Source organism: Atta colombica, unplaced genomic scaffold, assembly GCF_001594045.1.
Source record: "Atta colombica isolate Treedump-2 unplaced genomic scaffold, Acol1.0 scaffold19, whole genome shotgun sequence".
Taxonomy (NCBI): Eukaryota; Metazoa; Arthropoda; class Insecta; order Hymenoptera; family Formicidae; genus Atta; species Atta colombica.
In genome coordinates, this window is record NW_017259282.1 from 427,050 (window position 1) to 447,345 (window position 20,296).

Here is a 20,296-nt window from a genome sequence, read left to right on the forward strand (position 1 = left end):
ATTATGTAGTTTTATAAAAACTCATATTTATAAGCACTTTTCCAACCTACAACATGGCGGCGAGTTATGTGACTACATCAAATGTGCCGACGCTCAGTGTCCATACTGTATGTATTTATACTGTGATCAAGGGGATGTGGATATGAATGAAAGGTACAGACAGTAACAAGGAAGAATAAGAAGAGAGAGTGATAGGGAGTATAATAATAGGAATAATAATAGGAATAAGGAGAAAGTTGATCGAAAGGGGTGATGAAGAGGAAAAAGAGGTGAAAGGAATAATGATAGGGAAGATAAGATGTGGAAAAAATAGCTGGAAGTATCAAGAAATATTAATTCTACGTAAATAGAGATCTGAAAGAAACTGGAGAATTTAAGGGAATCGATAGAAGAGAAAAGAGGAGTGAGAACAATAGTGGGAGGGAATTTTAATGCGAGAACGGGAACGGAAAGAGGGTGACTTGAAGGGGAGGAATGTGAAGAGAAAGAGCAAGGAAGGAATTCAAAGAATAAAAAAATAAATGGAGAAGAAAGGAAATTGTTAGAGTTGAGTGAGAGAGGATAGATAATTTTGAATAGGGGGATAGAGGAAAATAAGGAAGGGAAATGGACATTGAGTACTTCGGTTCTTCGGCCGAGCCACAGATGGCACTGCCGCCATGCGGCTCTCAGGCCTGAGCGGTGCTTCTCGATACGTGGTACAATTTTCCATTAAACGATTTCATTATACTAAACCCGTGTTGCATAGCCCGTGCCATCGCTTTTCCTCGCACCACGTCCCCAACTGCTGCGGACCCTTCTTTTTTTTCTACGGATTTTAAAGTGAAAACGTGATAATGTTTCAACCGAGGATGACGAACACGATGAAACAGATCGAGGCTTTGATCGGCCGCCATTAACAGCCTTCTCCAACTTCACCAAGAAGCGGCATCGCCAGTTAACATATCGTCTCTCTCTGAGACTTACAATCATCTAAGTAGTCGTGTAGAGAAATATCATTACGACAATCTGGCGACATAAAACCTTTTACAAAATAGCTACGTTACGAGTACACAATCGTCACGGAAGCAAAACCTGGTTTGCCACCTGTTTGCCACCTCAAATGCAAACACGTTTGGTGCTAGACAAGCTCGATCAAGCAGAATTTGACAGGTTAGTAGATTATGTCGCGCCTACGAATTCGCGCATGCCTCAACACGAACTCATTAAAACGTTGAAAGAACTTTTCCGAGACAAAGTTCCCATTATTCGCCGTCGTATAGAAATTTTATTTTAATGTTACGACAAGTCGATTCCGATCACGGACACTTTGATCGCATCAACTGTCATGCAGACGACTTCGATCGTTCTAAGTTGTCTTCACATCCTTCTTTTGTTGCAATCATTCTACTCTAAGGATAACAAGCTAAAGAAAATCGCTCTCTGCATGAATGAGAAGAACCAAGACACTTTATTCAAGGACATCGTCGCAGAGCTCGAAGCACACGCGAACGTTTCTTCCGGCTTAAAAACATTGAAAAATACAACGAAACATTCTCAACTTTCAGTGTAAAAGGTTTCGTTGTCTAAAAAGAAAAACATTCCGAAACGGAAACGCTGGAAGGTAGCAATAAGCTCGCCGTCGCAAGTATAAAGTGTAACAGTTATGGCGGCATACATCCACGTGCAAAATGTACCTTCCATGACGCGATCTGCAATAAGTGTTCGATCAAAAGTCGCGAAAGTGTGTCGCTCAAGTGCCGAACAAACGAAAGATAATGTAGCGTGAGTGAACAGTCTAAAGACCGTTAAATCAAGTAGCATCAAAATTCACTCGCTCTTCGCGATCGATAAATGTCGATGACAATACGTGATTTCCGTGCTCGGTAACCCTGTAATTTTCCAATATGATACGGGGTCAGATATTACGGTTATTGGCAAGAAAGATTCGCCTCGATCACCAAAACTTGTTCCGAGCGACACGTCGTCAAACACACTGGCGGTAATGAACTTGACATTATCGGCAGATTTTATTGCGCAATTTGAGCCCTCGATTGCATAGGTGATATTTACATCGACGTCGCGTAGCGAGACGACATATGTCTATTCGGCTCAAACATCAGATAGTATTAATTTTAATCTATGGTCCGTATCGTTATCAAATTTGCCTCAAACTATCTGAAGATCACGCACAAAACGCTTGTGCATCGTTAATATCCGAGAATGTACCTGCTACGAATTTGTCGTGCGAACAGTCCGCGTATCCTTTGAGTGCGGTCAATCGCGAAGTCGCGTCAGAGCACGACGTGTATCTCGAAAACGTCCTCCATCGTTTTCCGAATCTATTCGCTAAAAGAATTAGGCACGTGCCGCGACTTCAAAGTAAAGCAAAGCTTTACTTTGCAAGTGCTCGCCCTGTGCAATCGCAATGCCACCAGATTCCGTTCGCCACCATGGAAAGCCTACTTGACGAGGAACTCGTCGCGTCTCGTCTCAAATGATATCGAACGTATAGAAATCTGATCGCCCATCATTATCGCGAAGAAAAAGAACGGCAAATTCCATCTGTTGATTTTTCAACGGGAATTAATAACGTGATTATGAACAACAAGCACCTGCTGCTCTCAGTAGAAAGATCATGTCAAAATTGAATGGTGATTGCTTCTTCAACTTATTGGATCTCAGTGACGCGTTCTTCCAATTGGAGATTAACAAGGCTCATCGTGACATAACAACTATTACAACACCAAAAGGACTTTAAGATTTAAGCGTCTACCTTTTGGAAAACGGCTTTATTTTATATATTATTTTATATTTTATATAATTAAAACGACTCCAGCTATTTTCCAGCAGGCGATGGATTTCACATTCTCCGATCTCCCTGGAATATATGCATATTTAAACGACATCGTAATCCTAGATTCCTCTCAACAGGAAACACAATATCCGCTTGCATTCTGCAAGGCACGCCTGCAAGGCGAGATTGGAAACTCAGAGTTGAAAAATGCCAATTCGCATTGAAGGAAATCAAATACTTAGGACGGATCATAAACTTCTATGGCATTTCAGCTGAGCAAGAAGCTACCAGTGCTGTAGTTAACGTGCCGAAACCTACCTCTGTCCCAGAAGTACAGAGTTTCCTTGGTATGGTGAATTATTATGAAAAATTTATTCCTCACCTACATCAATTAAAGCACTCTCTGGAAGAATTCATTCGCAAAAACCAACCCTGGGTTTGAAACAAATCTCATTACTCAGCGTTCGAACAAATCAAAAAGGTTATGCTGAACCCTCTTCTATTGGAACATTACGATCCTTCGAAAACTTTGGTAGCAACCGATGCTTGTGCTATTCGGTGCTATTCTCCTACAACGTGATCTTAACGGCCATGAACACGCGGTCTCTCACATGGCGGAGTCTCACTGGCGCAACTATTCTCTAATTGGAGAAAGAAGCTCGTCACAGTCGTCGAGCGATTCCATAAGTCTGAGGAAGAAGATTTATACTACAAACGGACCACAAATCCCTTGTGGCACTATTACAGATAAACAACACTAGGAGATTCAAACCAACGACTGCCGCTCGGCTTAAATGTTGGGCAATATGATTACTAGGGTAAGACTTCAATCGAATACATATTAAGGATTTTGGCCAAGCAGACACACTCTCTCTCATTTAATCGATAATTTTCGTCGTGACAACTAAAAAACTTCAAGTAGCTTGCATCCATGATTTCGAATCAGAGCTCTTTCTGATCAAAAATTTGTCAATCGATTTTTTTGGTAAACAACTTCGAGACAAACTGAAGTTAGCAACTAAAGAGTGCCCTCTTCTACGATCTGTTTCTCAAGCCATCAAACAAGGCTAGAAAGTAAAGTTCAGCTTTGAAACACTACAAGAGACGCGCGGAAAATCTAAACATCATCAACTCCTCGGCGACAAAGTCATCATCCCTGCGAAACTCAGACCGACGATCTTAGCTTCACAAAAATCATTCTGAAATACGTAGAACCAAATCGCGAGTATATGCATTGGCCGAAAATGGCGGAAGACATCGAATGTCTCATTCACCAGGGTAATCCTTGCGCTGTGAAACTTCCAGTAAAGATACTGAATCCGTAGCCCACTCCAACACGCCCTATGTGGAACGCGTACATCAGACTACACTGGTCCAGTCGACGGCCAATATCTGCTCATTTTCGTAGATGCGTTTTCCAAATTCATCGATGTCACTATCACTGCTACTATATTGGCTAATCTCACTGTCGATCTTTGTCGAGAATTTTTTTACAATTACAGACCCTCAGACGTGCTTATCACAAACCATGGAACGCAGTTCATTTTAGAAACCTTCGCCACACTTTGCAGGGATATGCAAATCTCTCATTTACTTTTCCCGGTCAACACCCACAATTTATTGGCTAGGCCGAAAGGATGATGGATAACATAAAGAGAGCAATCGCTAAGGATCCATCCAATTGGAAGCAGCAGCTATATTTGATTTTCTTTACAGTTATTGTTACACCCCTTGCTTCAACTGACCTCTTTTTTGGATGCCGTATGAACTCTCCGTTTACCAAATGACTCCCGAAACCTAACACTCCGAATCCAGGTGTTTCTGTGGAACACTTAATTAAACAACAAGACAATCGAAGCAATTTTCGAAGCACGTTACTCGACTATACCATTTAACGGCGGGAGTTATTAGTGGTATTAATCGTAAGGACAGAAGAGGAACAAGGTATTATCATCAGGGCCACATCAAAAATCAAACCTACTCAATCTCGATGACGGCAAAATCATCGACCGACATATTAATCACGTCTGGAAAGGGGGCTCCCTTGCTCCTGTGCCCCCTACGTGTCCGGATGACGACTGGACACTGAATAGCCCCCAGAAGATTTGTACTGGACTCGTCTGTCAAAAGTTACTCTCAATGGTGACTTCTTTAAGGAGAAAGATGTTGGACACCTCGGTCCCTCAGCCAATCCACAGATAACATTGCCGCCATGTGACCCGGCAGTCTCTCGTTACCTCTGAACCTGAGTGGTGTTTCTCGATATGTGGTGTACTACTTTCCATTAAACGATTTCATTATACTAAACCTATGTTACATTGTATTGTGCATTCCCATCGCTTTTCCTCGCATCACGTTTCCAACAGACGTACAAGAGGAAGAGAAAAGTCGGTCATCGATTATATACTGATAAAACAATAAAAGAGAAAATTATACGAGGTAGGAAAAAATATAGTCAGATCATCACCCGGTTACGTGGATTAGGAGAGAGAGATAACAGAAAAAAAAGAAAGAAGGTTGGAAGAAAAGGAGGGAAAGGGATATGGAGGGAATGAGGAAGGTAGGAAAACATTTAGAAGGAAGTTGGGCAGAATGGAGGGGGAGAGATGAGGAACTCAAGAGAAATTGGAGAAGAATTAGGAAAACGCTAGAAAAAATAGAAAGGAAATTGGGAGGGAGAAAGGAAAAAAGGAAGAGATGGTGGAATGAGGTGTGTAGGAGAAAGAGGAAAGAGATGAGAAGAATTTTGAGAGCATGCAAAGCAGAAATAGGAGAGAAGGAGAAGTATAGGGAGAGAAAGAGAATATAGATGTAAGGAATTATGTAAAAGAAAAAAATAGGAAGAAAATGAGAAATAGATAAGAAGTAGAATAGTGGAACGAATAAAAATGGAGAGCCAAATATGGGAGGTGGTGAACATGAAGAAGAAGGACACAACACAAGGGTAAATAAAGAAATGATAGAGTGGTTAATATTTTATGGAAGAGTATTTTATGGAACTTCTAGGAGGGATGAAGAGGCGGAAGGGAAGAGAGCGGAACGGAGAAAGAGAAATAAGGAGAAGAAATGAAGAAAATAATGAAAAAAAAAAAGGAAAAGTTAAAGAATGAAAAGGCCAATGAAGGAGACGGGATACCAAATGAAATTTGGAGATATGGGGGGGAAGGAGATTGAGGAATTGGGAGTGAGAGATTTGTAATAGGATATGGAAGGGTTAGCCGGAAGAATGGAAAGTAGGGCTTATAGTAATAAGGAAGAAAGGGAGAGAGGAAGGGAGTACAGAGGAGTGACACTGACATCTTCTCTATACAAAGTGTACATGGCGATTCTGGTGGAGAGGGTAAGGAAAGAAATGGAAGAGAAGCAACTGATATAGGATAATCAGACAGGATTTAGAAAAGGAAAAGAGACGATAATCAACGTATATGCGCAAAATTATTTGATAAATAGACAGGGAGGAAAGGGGAAGGGATAGTGGTAATGTTCGTGGATCTTAGAGCAGCATTTGACACGGTGAACAAGGAAATTTTAATAGAAGCGATAAGAAAGAAAGAGTTGAGAGATGAATTAGTAAAGAGGTGGTAAGAGAAACGAAAAGCAAAATCAAAAATGGAGAAGAGATGGGAGAAGATTTCTGGACGGCAAAAGAGGTAAGACATGGGTACCCGCTGAGTCTCTTGTTGTTTAATTTTTTGGTAGCGGATCTGGAAGAAGAAATGAGAAAAGTGAAATGGAAGGGTATGAGGAGAGAGAAAAGTACGAGAGAGAAAAGTATTTATGATGACATACGCGGATGACATGGTTTTGATGGCAGAAAATAAAGGCGAAATGAAGAGTATAACGGAGAGATTGGAGGGATATAAAAAAGGATTTGAAATTGAATACTAAAATAATGGAATTGAATACTAAAATAATGGAATTTAGAAAAGGAGGTGGAAGATAAAAAAAGTTTGAATGGAGGGGGAAAAAAATTGAGGAAGTAAAGGAATTTAAGTACTTGGTACACACTTCAGACAAACGGGAGACAAGAGGCTCATAAAAGAAAGAATAGAGAAAACAGCGGCAAGAATGAGGCAAGTGAGAGAAATAAGGAAGAGGAAATTTAGGAAGGAGAAGAGGAAAGGAAATGTAGATTGTGTAGTTTCGAGATGGAATCATGGGAACATGTGTGGGAGAGAGTGAGAAGAAGATGAAAGGAAAAACTGACAGAAAGTAATTGATAGAGTATTAGGAGAGGAGGGTGAGGGGGAGAGATAGACAAGGGAATTAGGGAGAGGAGAGAGGATAGATTGAACGATGAAAGGCTGAAATCGAGAGAGAGAGAGAGGGGAGAGGGGAGGGAGGGAGGAATGAAGAGGCAAACGAGGCAATACGAATTTGTAAACGGAAGCTGAATTCATCAGCGTAGTTTAAGTAGATTAGATAGCCTTACGTATATAGGCGGGTGCGATGACGTGTGTGTGCGTGCGTGCGTGCGTGCGTGCGTGCGTGCGTGCGTGCGTGCGTGCGTGCGTGCGTGCGTGCGTGCGTGCGTGCGTGCGTGCGTGAGTGCATGCGTGCGATGTCTGGTGAATACGCCAGATGCTATAAGATCTTTGGCTATCCCAGCCAAGATTCATTATATCTTTTATTTTGGAAGCAATATGAAGCCTGGCATTATCAAGCAACAATTTCATAAGATGTTTTCCAGTATACGGGCGTGTTTATTTCAATTCTTGACTCAAGCGAATTAAATGGCGTTGAGCAGTCTGCAGTAATTGTTTTACCCGGTTCCATCAGCTCATAATAGAGCATGCCTTTGTCATCCCACCAAATGCACTTTACTGAACTGAATATTTTCGAAGATTATGTTAAGCCTTTCGCCATACTAAATGTTATTTTTAATAGCTATATGTCAACAACATTACATAATCGTAAAAGAGCGGGAAAATCAATGATTTTAAAATTAATTTCTTAACTACTAAAAAACATTTGAATTATTCATTTGTACACTTAATACTTCCTCTCCTCGATGCCACCTCACTTAGCTTTCAAAATTCAATGCGCGCAATATTAGACAAGATAAAGACAAAGATAAAGATAATCCCCAGAGAAAATCAAGAGACAGTGAAGCGGAGTATGTTTCTCTTTTCTGATTGGTTCCGCCATTTACAGCTCATGTGCATGTATGTGTATGTACATATTGTCATACAATATATCATACAATACTATACTATAATACGATACAATAGTTTCATCACGCTCCTATTATATCTCCTACTTATTTCAACACGCTTCAACATGACTTTCGGATGAGTCCACTCTTCTTTGATTCTTTCTCCAGCCATCCCGTATGCTTTCCTTTTCTACTGTCTAACATTTCCATTTACAGGGACTCTTATTTCTTACTACTCTATATATACAATCTCTTTGGTTCGTACACAGATTCAGAGAGTACGCGCGGAGAGGCATATTCGTAGATTATACGCGATTAACTTTTTAGTTACGATTATAGGAGAAATACTTTAAAAACAAAGCTCGTCAGAGATTCGATACTGGCTGTAAAAAATTCTTTTTTTTTATGTTAAAGTATAATTCAAGAATTAATTTAAGCTCATCTTTTCGAAATGTCTCGCACGTCAAGTGCATCAGCTACAAATTTTAAAAAATAATAAAAAATATGCTTTTCAGGAATTTCAACTTTATTTTTCTCAAAAACCTGACATGATAAAACATTTTCACTAATGTATTCAGATTCAGCACAACAGAAAAAAACAATAGAAAATTATTATTCTTTTTTAAAAATCATGCAAACTTATATTATGCTAATTCTACAATGAGTTTACAGTCGGAAATTATTAATCTTAATCGGTGAAGCTGGCCAACCAATGTTAGTCGTACAAGTTAGCTATTGATCAATTTCGTCGATAAGACTACCATCTATCGACATTGTAGAATCAGCATATCGATGATGTAACTCACCTCCATTCTCATGAATCTCGTAAAGAGCATATTCTGGGACGGACAGCATTCTCATGTCGGGACGAAATTTTTCTATAAGCGTTTCTATCACTGCCTGGCTAGTCGCGTCCGAGGCAACCCTGATGCATTTAGTAGCGACTTTTTGACCGCTGTCTTGGAAATAAAACCTCATCACGCCGTGAAACTCCAAGTCCTATTGAGAAAAAAGTAATACAACTCGACTGAAGGCGGAAACGATTTTGCAAAATTTAGATGCGACACTCACTTCGTTGGGCTCCGAAAGTTCAAACAGGTCCAAGCGATTGGCATTCCATTGCTGTATAACTCCCCTGAGAGCGTCCCGCTCCGCCTTTTTATTCACCAATTCCGTTGCCATCCTGAAAAACACGACGGACGACGTGTATATAATTGTAATCAATCGATACAGTTGCGAAAATTGTACAACTTGTACGAATTATTAAACAGGTTACGATTTCTTAATTGCACCGCATAATCGCAAGCTTTTCTTTTTAATTAAAGAACTAAGAATGCATAATAAGGATAAATAGAATGCACCTTTAGAAATTCTTATACAATATCGTATTATACATTATAATTGAATCAAATATATTAGATCTGTTCGTGTTATTTGCACTTTTTGCACTCAGAATCGTTACTTTCTTTCTTTTCAACGCATAAACGTACATTTATTTTTTAAGGATCAATTGGAGAAACTATGGAGATTTTTAGTTGAAGACGAATTTCTTTATAAAATTATGGCTAAAATATTGCATAAATAGCATTTTAATTGCAATATTCATTATTATATTAGGTGTACAACTTTGCTTCCGCCGTTTTCCTATAGATGGCTTCAGCGGTAAGTGGTGGTCGAAATAAATAGATCATAGACATCATACAATAAACTTGGACATCTGTCAACATAATCCCATAGAAACATTAGTCGATTTGTGTCTGCATCATAAAGTTATTCTCGATTGAAAATGTCAGTTTACGAGCCAAATTCTCGTCATTTGCGGGAGGTTTTAATTTTTTGCTTCAATATGAAGAAATCTGCGGCTGAGGCTCATCGAATGCTCTCAAATACTTATGAGGCCGCTATTAGTGAAAGAACGTGTCGTGAGTGGTTTCAACGCTTCAAGAACGGTGATTTTGACGTCCAAGGTCATGCTCTGTAGGGATCAGCTCGGCGTAGTGTATTATGAACTGTTAAAACCGACTGAAACAATCACAGGCGATCGGTATCGAACGCAATTGATGCGTTTGAGCCGAGCATTGAAAGACAAACGGCCGCAATACAACGAGAGACACGATAAAGTGATTTTGCAGCATGACAATGCTCGACCCCATGTTTCGAAAGTGGTCAAGACATACTTGGAAACGTTGAAATGAGAAGTCCTATGCCACCCGCCGTATTCTCCAGACGTTGCTCCCTCTGACTATCACTTGTTTCAATCAATGGCACACGGCCTGGCTGACCAGCACTTCCGGTCTTATGAAGAAGTAAAAAATTGGATCGATTCGTGGATAGCCTCAAAAGATGACCAGTTTTTTCGACGCGGGATTCGTACGCTACCCGAAAGATGGGAGAAAGTAGTGGTCAGCGATGGACAATACTTTGAATCATAAATGTATAACCAGTTTTTTACAATAAAGTCTCGAATTTCGGAAAAAAACGGCGGAAGCAAAGTTGTACATCTAATTAGTCACCTAAAGGCTCGACAGAGCGATTTTTTTTGGAAAGAAAACAATAAAATAAAAATATTCCAACTATATAGTGCAATTATAATTTTTATACACGTAATTATAATTTTTCAAAAACCAATTTACAAAATCTGACTCTGCATGCACTTTCACAGCATCAGAAAATATAGATAGGTCAGATAAGTCTCATAATGCAGTATTATTTCTAGGAGATAAAATATCACTAATATCAGTATAAAAACATGTATCTGCGAATAGGAACATTCCATTTTATTTATTATAAAATTTTTAAAAGCGAAATTGCAAAAATCGGGTTTTTAATTTAATCGGCTTCCAGCTTCATAGTAAAATGTAAGCTAAAACAAGTTTCATAACAAAATATTTCTTTTATATAATACTCAGGATTGGCAAACGTTATTGTTTTAAACCATATAACTTTTGTCTGAAACATTTTTCTCTAAAATTCATTGATAGTTCAAGAGATATTTTATGCATTAATTAAAATAATAATAATATACTTTGTATATAAACTTTAACATCTAAATTTTTAATTGTAATTATTCTTTAATAATAAATAATCTAAACATTGTGTTTTCAGTTTGACTTTCTTCTTTATGATATGTTTCTTTATTTTATTGATAAGTCATTTAAATTCTAACACTAAATCACTACTTAATATGGCACTTCATATTAATTTTAAAACAATAGGGAGTTTACATAACAAAAATATTTTTTTTTGTTTATTATGGAAATATGCATTATTATAAATTTACGTTTTTTTTAGGGTAACTCCGGTATACACGCCGCATCAAAAACTTAATTTATCAAGTATTATTTATTATGTTTAAAGTAAACAAATTATATCTAGTAAAAACTTTGTACTATCTACTATGAAAAAAATATTAAAAATCTGAAACATTTATTTTTCATATTAAAAAATAAACTTTTTAAAATCCTTGCATTTTTGCCATATATTCCATAGGGGATATATGGCTACATAGAAGAAGGGGAGAGGAGAGGTATGTACGATATGTACAGCTGAAAAATTTACAAATAATACATATAAATAAGAAGTATAATGACACAATAACTTAAAATGTTTATAAAGGAATAAAAATGGTATATATGAAGTAATAAATAATAATTACAATCTTCCTATATATATTACAAGTGTTATGACATAAGATATACATTTCATATAATGCGTTTATTGCATTTAGTGTACTAAATTCAATCTGCACATTTTGTATGCTTTGGGCATAAATTCCGCTTGCTAAAAATGCCATATATCCCAAACAGGTGAGATATATAAGACAACAAATTAAACAAAGAATACGAAAGCAAAGCATTATATTTTGCTACACAACATGTTTTACTATTCCACTATATGTATTACGAAATAACCACTAATGCCCATTTCTACTTACTCTTTGTCTAATCTTTAGAATTAAAAAAAGACGAAGTTGAACCGAGATTAAAGTTAATCTACGTTGGTGGAAATGGACATAAATCTTTTACTTGCCTTATATTAATTATTTTATAGATTATAATTTGTAATGGCGTACTTATTACAATAACAAATCGATTCAACTTACAATAATTTCATTAATATTAACAGTAAGAAGTTAAAATCGTAACACAATACTAATATAACATAAAGGCATGTAACAGAGTAGTTGCAGGAAAATTACGCTCACTCCTTCTATTTTTTCTGACTTCTGCGGCGTAAATCCCAACGCGTATTTGCCGAAGCTACGCTAATAAAATTTGTAGTTTTTAGCAATAGGTAGGTACTAAAAAACTAAAATAAAATTTAGTGCATGCGTACATGCTGCATGCGTGTGATATTTTAAATTTAAGAATACAATTCCAATAAAAACATGTTCTTTATTAATTATGAATTATAATTTTAAAATAATTTTAGATGTAAAATAATTTTACAAAATCCCAAAATACTTTTACATTTGACATTCAATGTTTTAGCTTATGTTTAAGATTATATTAGGTACTTTTACATAAACATGATTAATATTTTTATTATTGTTTTAATTAAAGAGCAAAAAAATACATATTTTATATAATACATATATCAAAATGATGAATCTTCACAACAAAAATAATTCCATTTCCTAATTCATCAACATGATGTAAACACTTTTAAACTACTTTTTTCTCACATTTTTAGCTTGAAACATATAAAAGGACAATTTTTTGTGTTTTAATTGTGCTTTTATATAAAAGTATAAAACACGTTTTATATGTATTTCCTTTGCTCATTTTTAAAATAAATTATTATAATTTCTTCTCTAAATAATTATGGTTTCGTTGTTGCAGTATGACATCACAGCGCGTTCGGGAGGGCTCATATCTAAACTGTTTTCAGCCTTTCAAATAATGCAATACTTTATTATTTATTTTCTTGCATAATTTACGTTAAAAAATTATTTTAAAATTGCAGTTAAAAAAAATATATATATAAATTACAAAATGTAATATTTTTCCAAATTTATGCAAACTCCCTATTGTTCCTCTCGAATATTTTCCGAAACAAAGCAAGGGAAAAAAGTAATTTAACAATAAGCTATGTTCAGTAGAAAAAGAAACTGCAACCGTTTCAAGATTTTTAATAATTGGCTTACCATTAGATTTTCGTGAATCCAAATGTATAAGCTAATGATATTAAAGAGTACATCAGTTGCATAGCTGTTTTTTCTATTGAACGCAGCTACTGTAATATAACTGATATTTTGAAATAATAATATGCACGCACACATATATGTATAAGAAGCATTCCATGCCAAATCGACCCGATTAGTTTTTGACCGATCATGATTTTTTATTCAATTAACTTTTTTATAAAAAATATTTCTATCACGTGAGTCTTAAAATATTCATTACGTATACTCATTATGATTTTTTTATAAATTTGCACAAAAAAATAAAAATGAAGTTTTTAATACATTTTATATTTATTACAATTAATATTTAGAGAAGAATTAAAACTAAAACTAAATTAAATTAACTCATTCACTAGTTAATACTTTTAAAAAGTCACATGATAGTTACTCTTAAAATGAGCCAAACCATTTCTAAAGTGTTATCAATCAATAGTGTTATCAATTAGTTCCACTGACTCCAAAAAATTACAGTATATAATTTTGAAGAAAATGGAACAATGGCATTGTAGTGAAAAATTTAATTTTAACACTAAAAAACAATCGTAAATGTGCTGACTTCGAAAAAATAAATATTTTTACTTAAAAAAATTCACAACTTTTAAATTTATAATATTTTCAAATGCAATTTTAACCCTTAATATTCTTAAGATATACTTAAAAACAAAATAGTATAGTTACAGGCGTTTAATAAAAAATATTTATTTTGAAGGTAGAAGATAATCATTTTTTAGATGTAAAAAAGATTAAATCGGATAAAAGGCTATTTATTGTAGTTTAAGTTATTATTAATGTAAAAATTATTATTATTAATAATACTGAAGACAAATATAAGTGAAAAATGTAAAATACAAAGAATATATAGAAAATGTTACCCTTCACCGCAATCTCATAAGGGACCATCTTGATTTGTACAAGTTAGTGAAAATCCTTGATATCAGTAAAAGTTGATAATATAAAATGTAAATTAAAAAAAAGGCAGGACCTTGTAAGTCGTAGGTTTCAAGAAATTTGATATTATAGTGCATGGTAAAAGTTGGGGAACGGTTAATATCTCAAAAAATATTAATTTATTTAAAAAATAAACAAAACAAAACAATTATTTTTGAAATAAAAATAATAGTTTTAAAAAATTTATCAAATGATATTAATTTGATCTTGGAATGACTTCAGAAAATGAAGTTTTTTTCAAGGTCAACACAAAAATCTTAAACAGAACTCTATTTTTTATAGCATATCTTTCTAGTTGACATTAAGATGTTTTTAGAACACTGGTTACAAACCTTTTTTTTATAAAAATTTTCCGAGTTACGGCATTTGAAAGTTACAGTATCATCGGTATTAGCATTAAATTTTCTTGGAATCTATGACTTATACGGTCTTTTCTTAATTCACATCTTATGCTCAACTTTTACTAATATCGAAGATTTTCACTAATTTATTATACAAACCGAAATCTTGTCACCTTGTCAGTACACAAACAGAGTCTGTATTTATCACACACAGATCGTAAGCACGACTGATTCTTCCCTCATTTTTTTTTTATCCTTATTTGAAGGACACAATTCACATCTTGCTTATTTTTGCAATTTAATGCAAAAATATAAATCATATTTTTTAAACAAAAACGACACGTTGGTCACGCTTGTTGACACTGATTCGAGAAAAAAAACGCTTTTTGCGTGAATGGCTGCTAAACGTATACTAACGATCAGATTAAAAAGCTAAACATCTCTATCGATAGTTGACGCTTTAAACCTTCAGTAGATGGCAGGTACGCGTCCTTCCAAAGCCAGAAAGGTTCTGAAATTTAGTGTAAAAGATTGATCGGGAAAGAGTGCTCGCGTCATTTTGATCAGTGTGTTGTTAAACGGATCGGATTTTTGACGTATATACGATGATGAGGCAGGGAACATAATAAGCCAATGTAGGAGAAATGGGCATTGAAAAGGAGTAATTAAGAAAAGCAAGATTAAGGAATTCCAATCTTCATTGCTAGATGAGAATATTTTTAAAGGATGGATGACTCCTTATCATCAAGAAAATAAAGCATTATGTTCTGCGTGCAAGAAACTCATCAGATCTGCTAAATAATAGATTTGATTCAGTCACACAAATTCACTCACAAATGGTCAAATATATTGAAAATACAAAAAATCGATTGATCCGATTAATAATGATAATAAAAAAAATTAATAGAATTTATTACATAAAGATAAAACTCAAACGAGTCGAAATTAAATTAACATTTTATGCTGAATACAATATTGCTTTTCACGCAAATCATTAATTCCATTATTGAAGGATATTTGTGTAGATCCTTGTACAAGATTAGTCCGACTTAAATATACAAATATATTATAGTTATATATATAAAATATAAAAAATATATTATAATTTTCAAAAATTGTTTAATGCATGGGCGACTAATGAACTACTGTTTACTAGATACGTTTCTGAAGCTTATACATTCGACGCGCATGTGCCAAAAATCAAATAACATTGATTTTGATGATCCCAGCCTATCAAATAACATTGATTTTGATGGTGACTATATGAAGGGTTAAATAATTTTTTAATTTCATAAAAATCGAAAAAAATTTTTATCAAAGTATTTGTTATTTATAGGCAAGTCAATAAGTTCTTAGAAAATCTGTCAGAGGGCACTCGCAGTGTCACATTACTTTTTGACAAGTATCTCTCAGCTGTATTGTTCAACTTTTGAGCGGAATTCATCGCATAGTTTCATTTCTGCAGACGATTAAAGCGAACAACCTTTATATCTTTTGTAAAATGAAAAAAACAAGTTTCGTGCAACATCAGATGCATCAAACATCTACATATGAAAGATTTAATGCCGAAAGAAATCAAAGCTGAGTTATATATGGATAATGTTCATAGCATATCTGCACCAGCGTTTGCGACTGTATACAATTGGGTGAAAGAATTTAAACGTGGTCATACATCCACATATGATGCACCTCGTTCGGGATGTCCAATTGAGGCTGCTACGCCAGAAATCATCGATAATCATCGATAGTCCACGATATTGTTTTGATTGATCGAAGAAAGTGCGCGAGCTTGTTGAGGCATATCACATGGCACAGTGATTTCAATTTTGCACGAACAATTGGGTATGAAAAATCGGCAAGATGGGTGCCGCTTTTTTTGTTCACTGTGGACCATAAAATCGTATGACGATTTCAAAACAATGTTTGGAGATGTTTCAACGTAATCCAGATGAATTTCTGTGTTCGATTCATTACTGTGAACGAAACATGAATCTCTTGTGATTACTTCACACTCGAAACGAAGGAACAATCAAAACAACTTGGACTTCACTGGGTGAACTAGCTCCGAAGAAGGCGAAGACCGTAAAATCGGCCGAAAAGATGATGGCCACAGTTTTTTGGGATGCACACGATATAATTCATATCAATTACATTCCATCGAAGCGATCAATGGCGATTACTATGCAGCCTTAATGGAATATTTCAACAACATTTTAAAGAAAAAACGTCCCCATTTAGCGAAGAAGAAAGTGCTCTTCCATCAAAACAATGCACGAGTTCATTCGTGCCCGACATCGATTCAATGAATTCCGCTACGAATTGCTTCCCCATCCAGCATATTCGCCAGATTTAGTCTTCTGCGACTATTTCCTGTTTCTAAATCTAAAGAAATGGTTCGGAGGAAAGAGATTCACCACCAGAGAGCAGCTCATCACCGAAACAGAGGCTTATTTTGAAGAGTTGGACAAATCATATTATTCGGACGCTTGAAAAAGTTGGAGAATCGATCAAAGTATTGAGCTGAAAGGAGATTATGTTGAGAAATAAAAATGAATCAATCAAAAAAAATGTGTTTTACTATGTTTTTCTAAAAACTTATTGACGTAATAATAGATTTCTTGTAGTTTTTTTTTTTTCAAGAAAAGCATTTTTGAGAAATCATGAATTTTATTATAATTTTTCATTATAATTTAATAAATAATTTAATAAATAATTGAAGGGAAAAATCACACACACACACACACACGCGCGCGCGCGCGCGCGCGTGTGTTAATTAACTTTCATTAACTTCACGTAAGTGTTTTAAAGCAAAAATTTTAATTTTTGTTCTATGTTTTTGTTATATTTATAGAACAAAAATTGTGCCAGTTTGAAATTTTTTAGTTTTGAAAAAAAATCGAAATTCTTAAAAATTTTTCCATAAAAAGAATTTCGATTTGTACATCAAAATCGAACTTCATTTCGAACGTTCTATTATATCAGCGCTTCATGGCAGTGCAATTTCGATTCCAAGCACACCGACATTTCATCTTAGATTTTTTTAAGTAAGTTTTTTTAGTAAGTTTTTTTTTAGTGGATCCAATCCAAAAATCTGAGAGGTTTTATTAGGCCAATCTTGTTAAACCCTGCCGAGGGGCACGTCTCTTCGGAGGCCTTCCTCCGATGCGGGACTGCTCGCAAAACTGGCAATCGTCTGTGATACGAGATAAATTATCATAGCAGACGCATGATCTATTCTGTGCGCTGGCTCCGAGGTACTGAAATCATATATTATGATTTTCGCCATAGGGCATGAATGTTAGATGCATACGATACAACGTGCTCGAGAAAAATGCATACTATCGACGCTCATAATAGTTTATAAATTTGATTACCGTGATCATCTAACATTAAAGTAAGTAAACCTGTAACATAAAAACATTTTTATAACACTAAAGAAACATACACCAATTAAAGTTTTTTGTTATTAGTTTTAAGAGTTTTAACTCCCCTTCTCTCTCTCTCTCTCTCTCTCTCTCTCTCTCCCCCCTCCTATAATATTACTGTTTATATAAAAAAAATACAACGCTTGATAAAGTATAAATATATTATATATTATATATACATAGTTAACCTATATAAACAAAGTTGTGAAAAATAAAATTGAAAAATGAAATTGTAAACATAAAATTATTCTAAATCATTACATATTTAAAAATTAGAAAAATATCCCAGGCCATCAATAAGATCCATATGTTCCAGTTACTGGTTTATTGACCAAGGTCAATTGCTGTAGTCTCAACTTTAATTTAAACTATTAACTAAACTATTCCCTCGATCGATTTCAACTTCGTTTGATTAACTCAATTAAGTAAGTGTTGAATAATTTTATTAGCTAACTAGAGTACTAGAGTACTAACATTAAAGTTCTCGTCAAAATTAGATCATGACGATTAATTTGAATCTTATAACTAACTTAGAATTTCCATGACCGAATTCGGAGTTTCCACTGAGACAATCTTCCAGAAGCAGTTAGATGCCACGCATTCCTGCCCTTCCTCGTATCTCGTCTGCCCTCCCAGTACGTCTTGTCCTCTATCTTAAAAACTTAAAAAAATGTGCTTTTGCATATTTCTTTTAAGAGTTCACTGTACCGCAAGCATTAAATCTATGCATAATGCAACCGTGCCTGATATCTAAAAGTAATTTAAATATCGGCTAAAATAAAGAAAAACTTGATAGTTCATAATTTAAAGAGCACATTTACAAAGAGCACTTACTCATTTAAAGAATACTTACCAACTAATATAAATATCTTAATAAAGTTTCAGCTTTAAGAATTTCTTTTTTAAATTGCGATAATAATAAATATGACAATTTTTAATGGAATTATGAGCAATTAAAAATCAACGATCCTTTTATTTAATCTGCGATAATTCAGTAACCAAAAATCATAGGAATATTAAAAAAAAAACAATTTTAAGGAAAGCATCAAGCTGTCATGATAGTCGAAAATTTTCTCAAATTGTTTTTTGCATGTTACAAATCCACAAAGTGAGAAGAAAATTTTCCGTTTTTTTTCAGCGTAGTTTTTGATATGTAAAAATTATCAAACTCATATAAACTTAAAAAAATGTGGTAAAAAGAGATTTTAAAAGAGATTAGAGATTTCAAGTTTTAAAACCCTCTTTTTAAATTTAAATTTCATTCATTATTGACGAAGATATATTGTATATACAATACTTTGAGCTAAAAAAACGCAATTATTTCCTTGCCAATCCAATATTTTAAGTTAATCTTAGAATAAAAAATATTTCACTAATTTTATATTACTAGTTTTCAGTAGGTGGTGATTGATTTTTAAATGCACGTTCAAAAATTAATCACCACCTGCTGAAAACTAGTGATGAAATATTTTTTGTTCTTAAAATCGAAATTCAAAAGAATTATGAGTCAAGCAGGATTGTCGTGCTATAAATATAGAATATATTTAACAATAAAATATATTCTTCAAAGTTACAAACGTTTCATGAGTCAATCATTTCAAATCACACATTTCAAACGAGTCATCTTTAGTATAATACATACATCAAATCGATCATAGTAAATCTCAGATTTTCGTGGCTGGTGTGAACGAGCTATGTATCAATTTTGCTGTATTCTCTCAATTGACTCAATAGTTAATTAATGTCTATTATAAAAATCAATATTGCAATAATATAAAAATTCTTAAGCCAATAATTTCATAAAATTAATAATAATAAAATGCATATCTGAGGAGGAAACAAGCATACCGCTATCGCTGACAAAGAAATAAATCGTAAGTAAACAGTTTGACAGATACATTTTAAATGAAAAGCCTACGATACATAACGACATGAAAGAAAGAATCCGAATAAATTTGTGCTGCTAACACCCCAAATGTTCGCAGATGTGCGACGTTCGTTTAATATTCGAATTAAAATGTTTAGAAGTTCATGGAAACAATTTTGAACACTTATTACAATAAATTTTTCTATGCCAAACTTTTTATTGTACTTATTTCATTATTCGCACCTATTCCTCAAAATTTCGCATATAATGAATTTTTCATATTCAAAGGTCATGGTATTATAGATCATTGGATTCGTTTTGATCTCAGTTATTATGCTGTAATAATAAAAATATGTAGTCTATATAAAAAATATCGGTGACCTTTAAAGCTCTCAAAATATGACCTTGAGAAACAAATAATTCGCACCAAAATGTATTTTCCTTCAAACCAATTTCTTCCTTAGGCATTTTCGCATATTATTAATGGTAACGGAGCTATTGGCTTGTAACAGAATTACTGGAACACCCTATATATATATATATATTATATATATAGGGTGTTCCAGTAATTCTGTTACAATATATACATATATATATAT

At 34.3% G+C, this 20,296-nt stretch overlaps 1 protein-coding gene across 9 annotated transcripts in view; it reads right to left on the reverse strand.

Moving 5' to 3' along the window:
- Nucleotides 1-20,296, reverse strand: part of LOC108686812 (afadin) — a 172,404-nt gene that overhangs the window by 97,297 nt on the left and 54,811 nt on the right. For all 9 annotated transcript variants that reach the window (XM_018192290.1, XM_018192289.1, XM_018192286.1 and 6 more), the window contains exons 2-3: nt 9,003-9,114; nt 8,738-8,930 (exon numbers count right to left, since the gene is read on the reverse strand). In XM_018192290.1, the coding sequence (XP_018047779.1) occupies nt 8,738-8,930; nt 9,003-9,113 (304 nt within the window). In that variant the 5' untranslated portion in view covers nt 9,114. The remainder of the gene's footprint in view (nt 1-8,737; nt 8,931-9,002; nt 9,115-20,296) is intronic.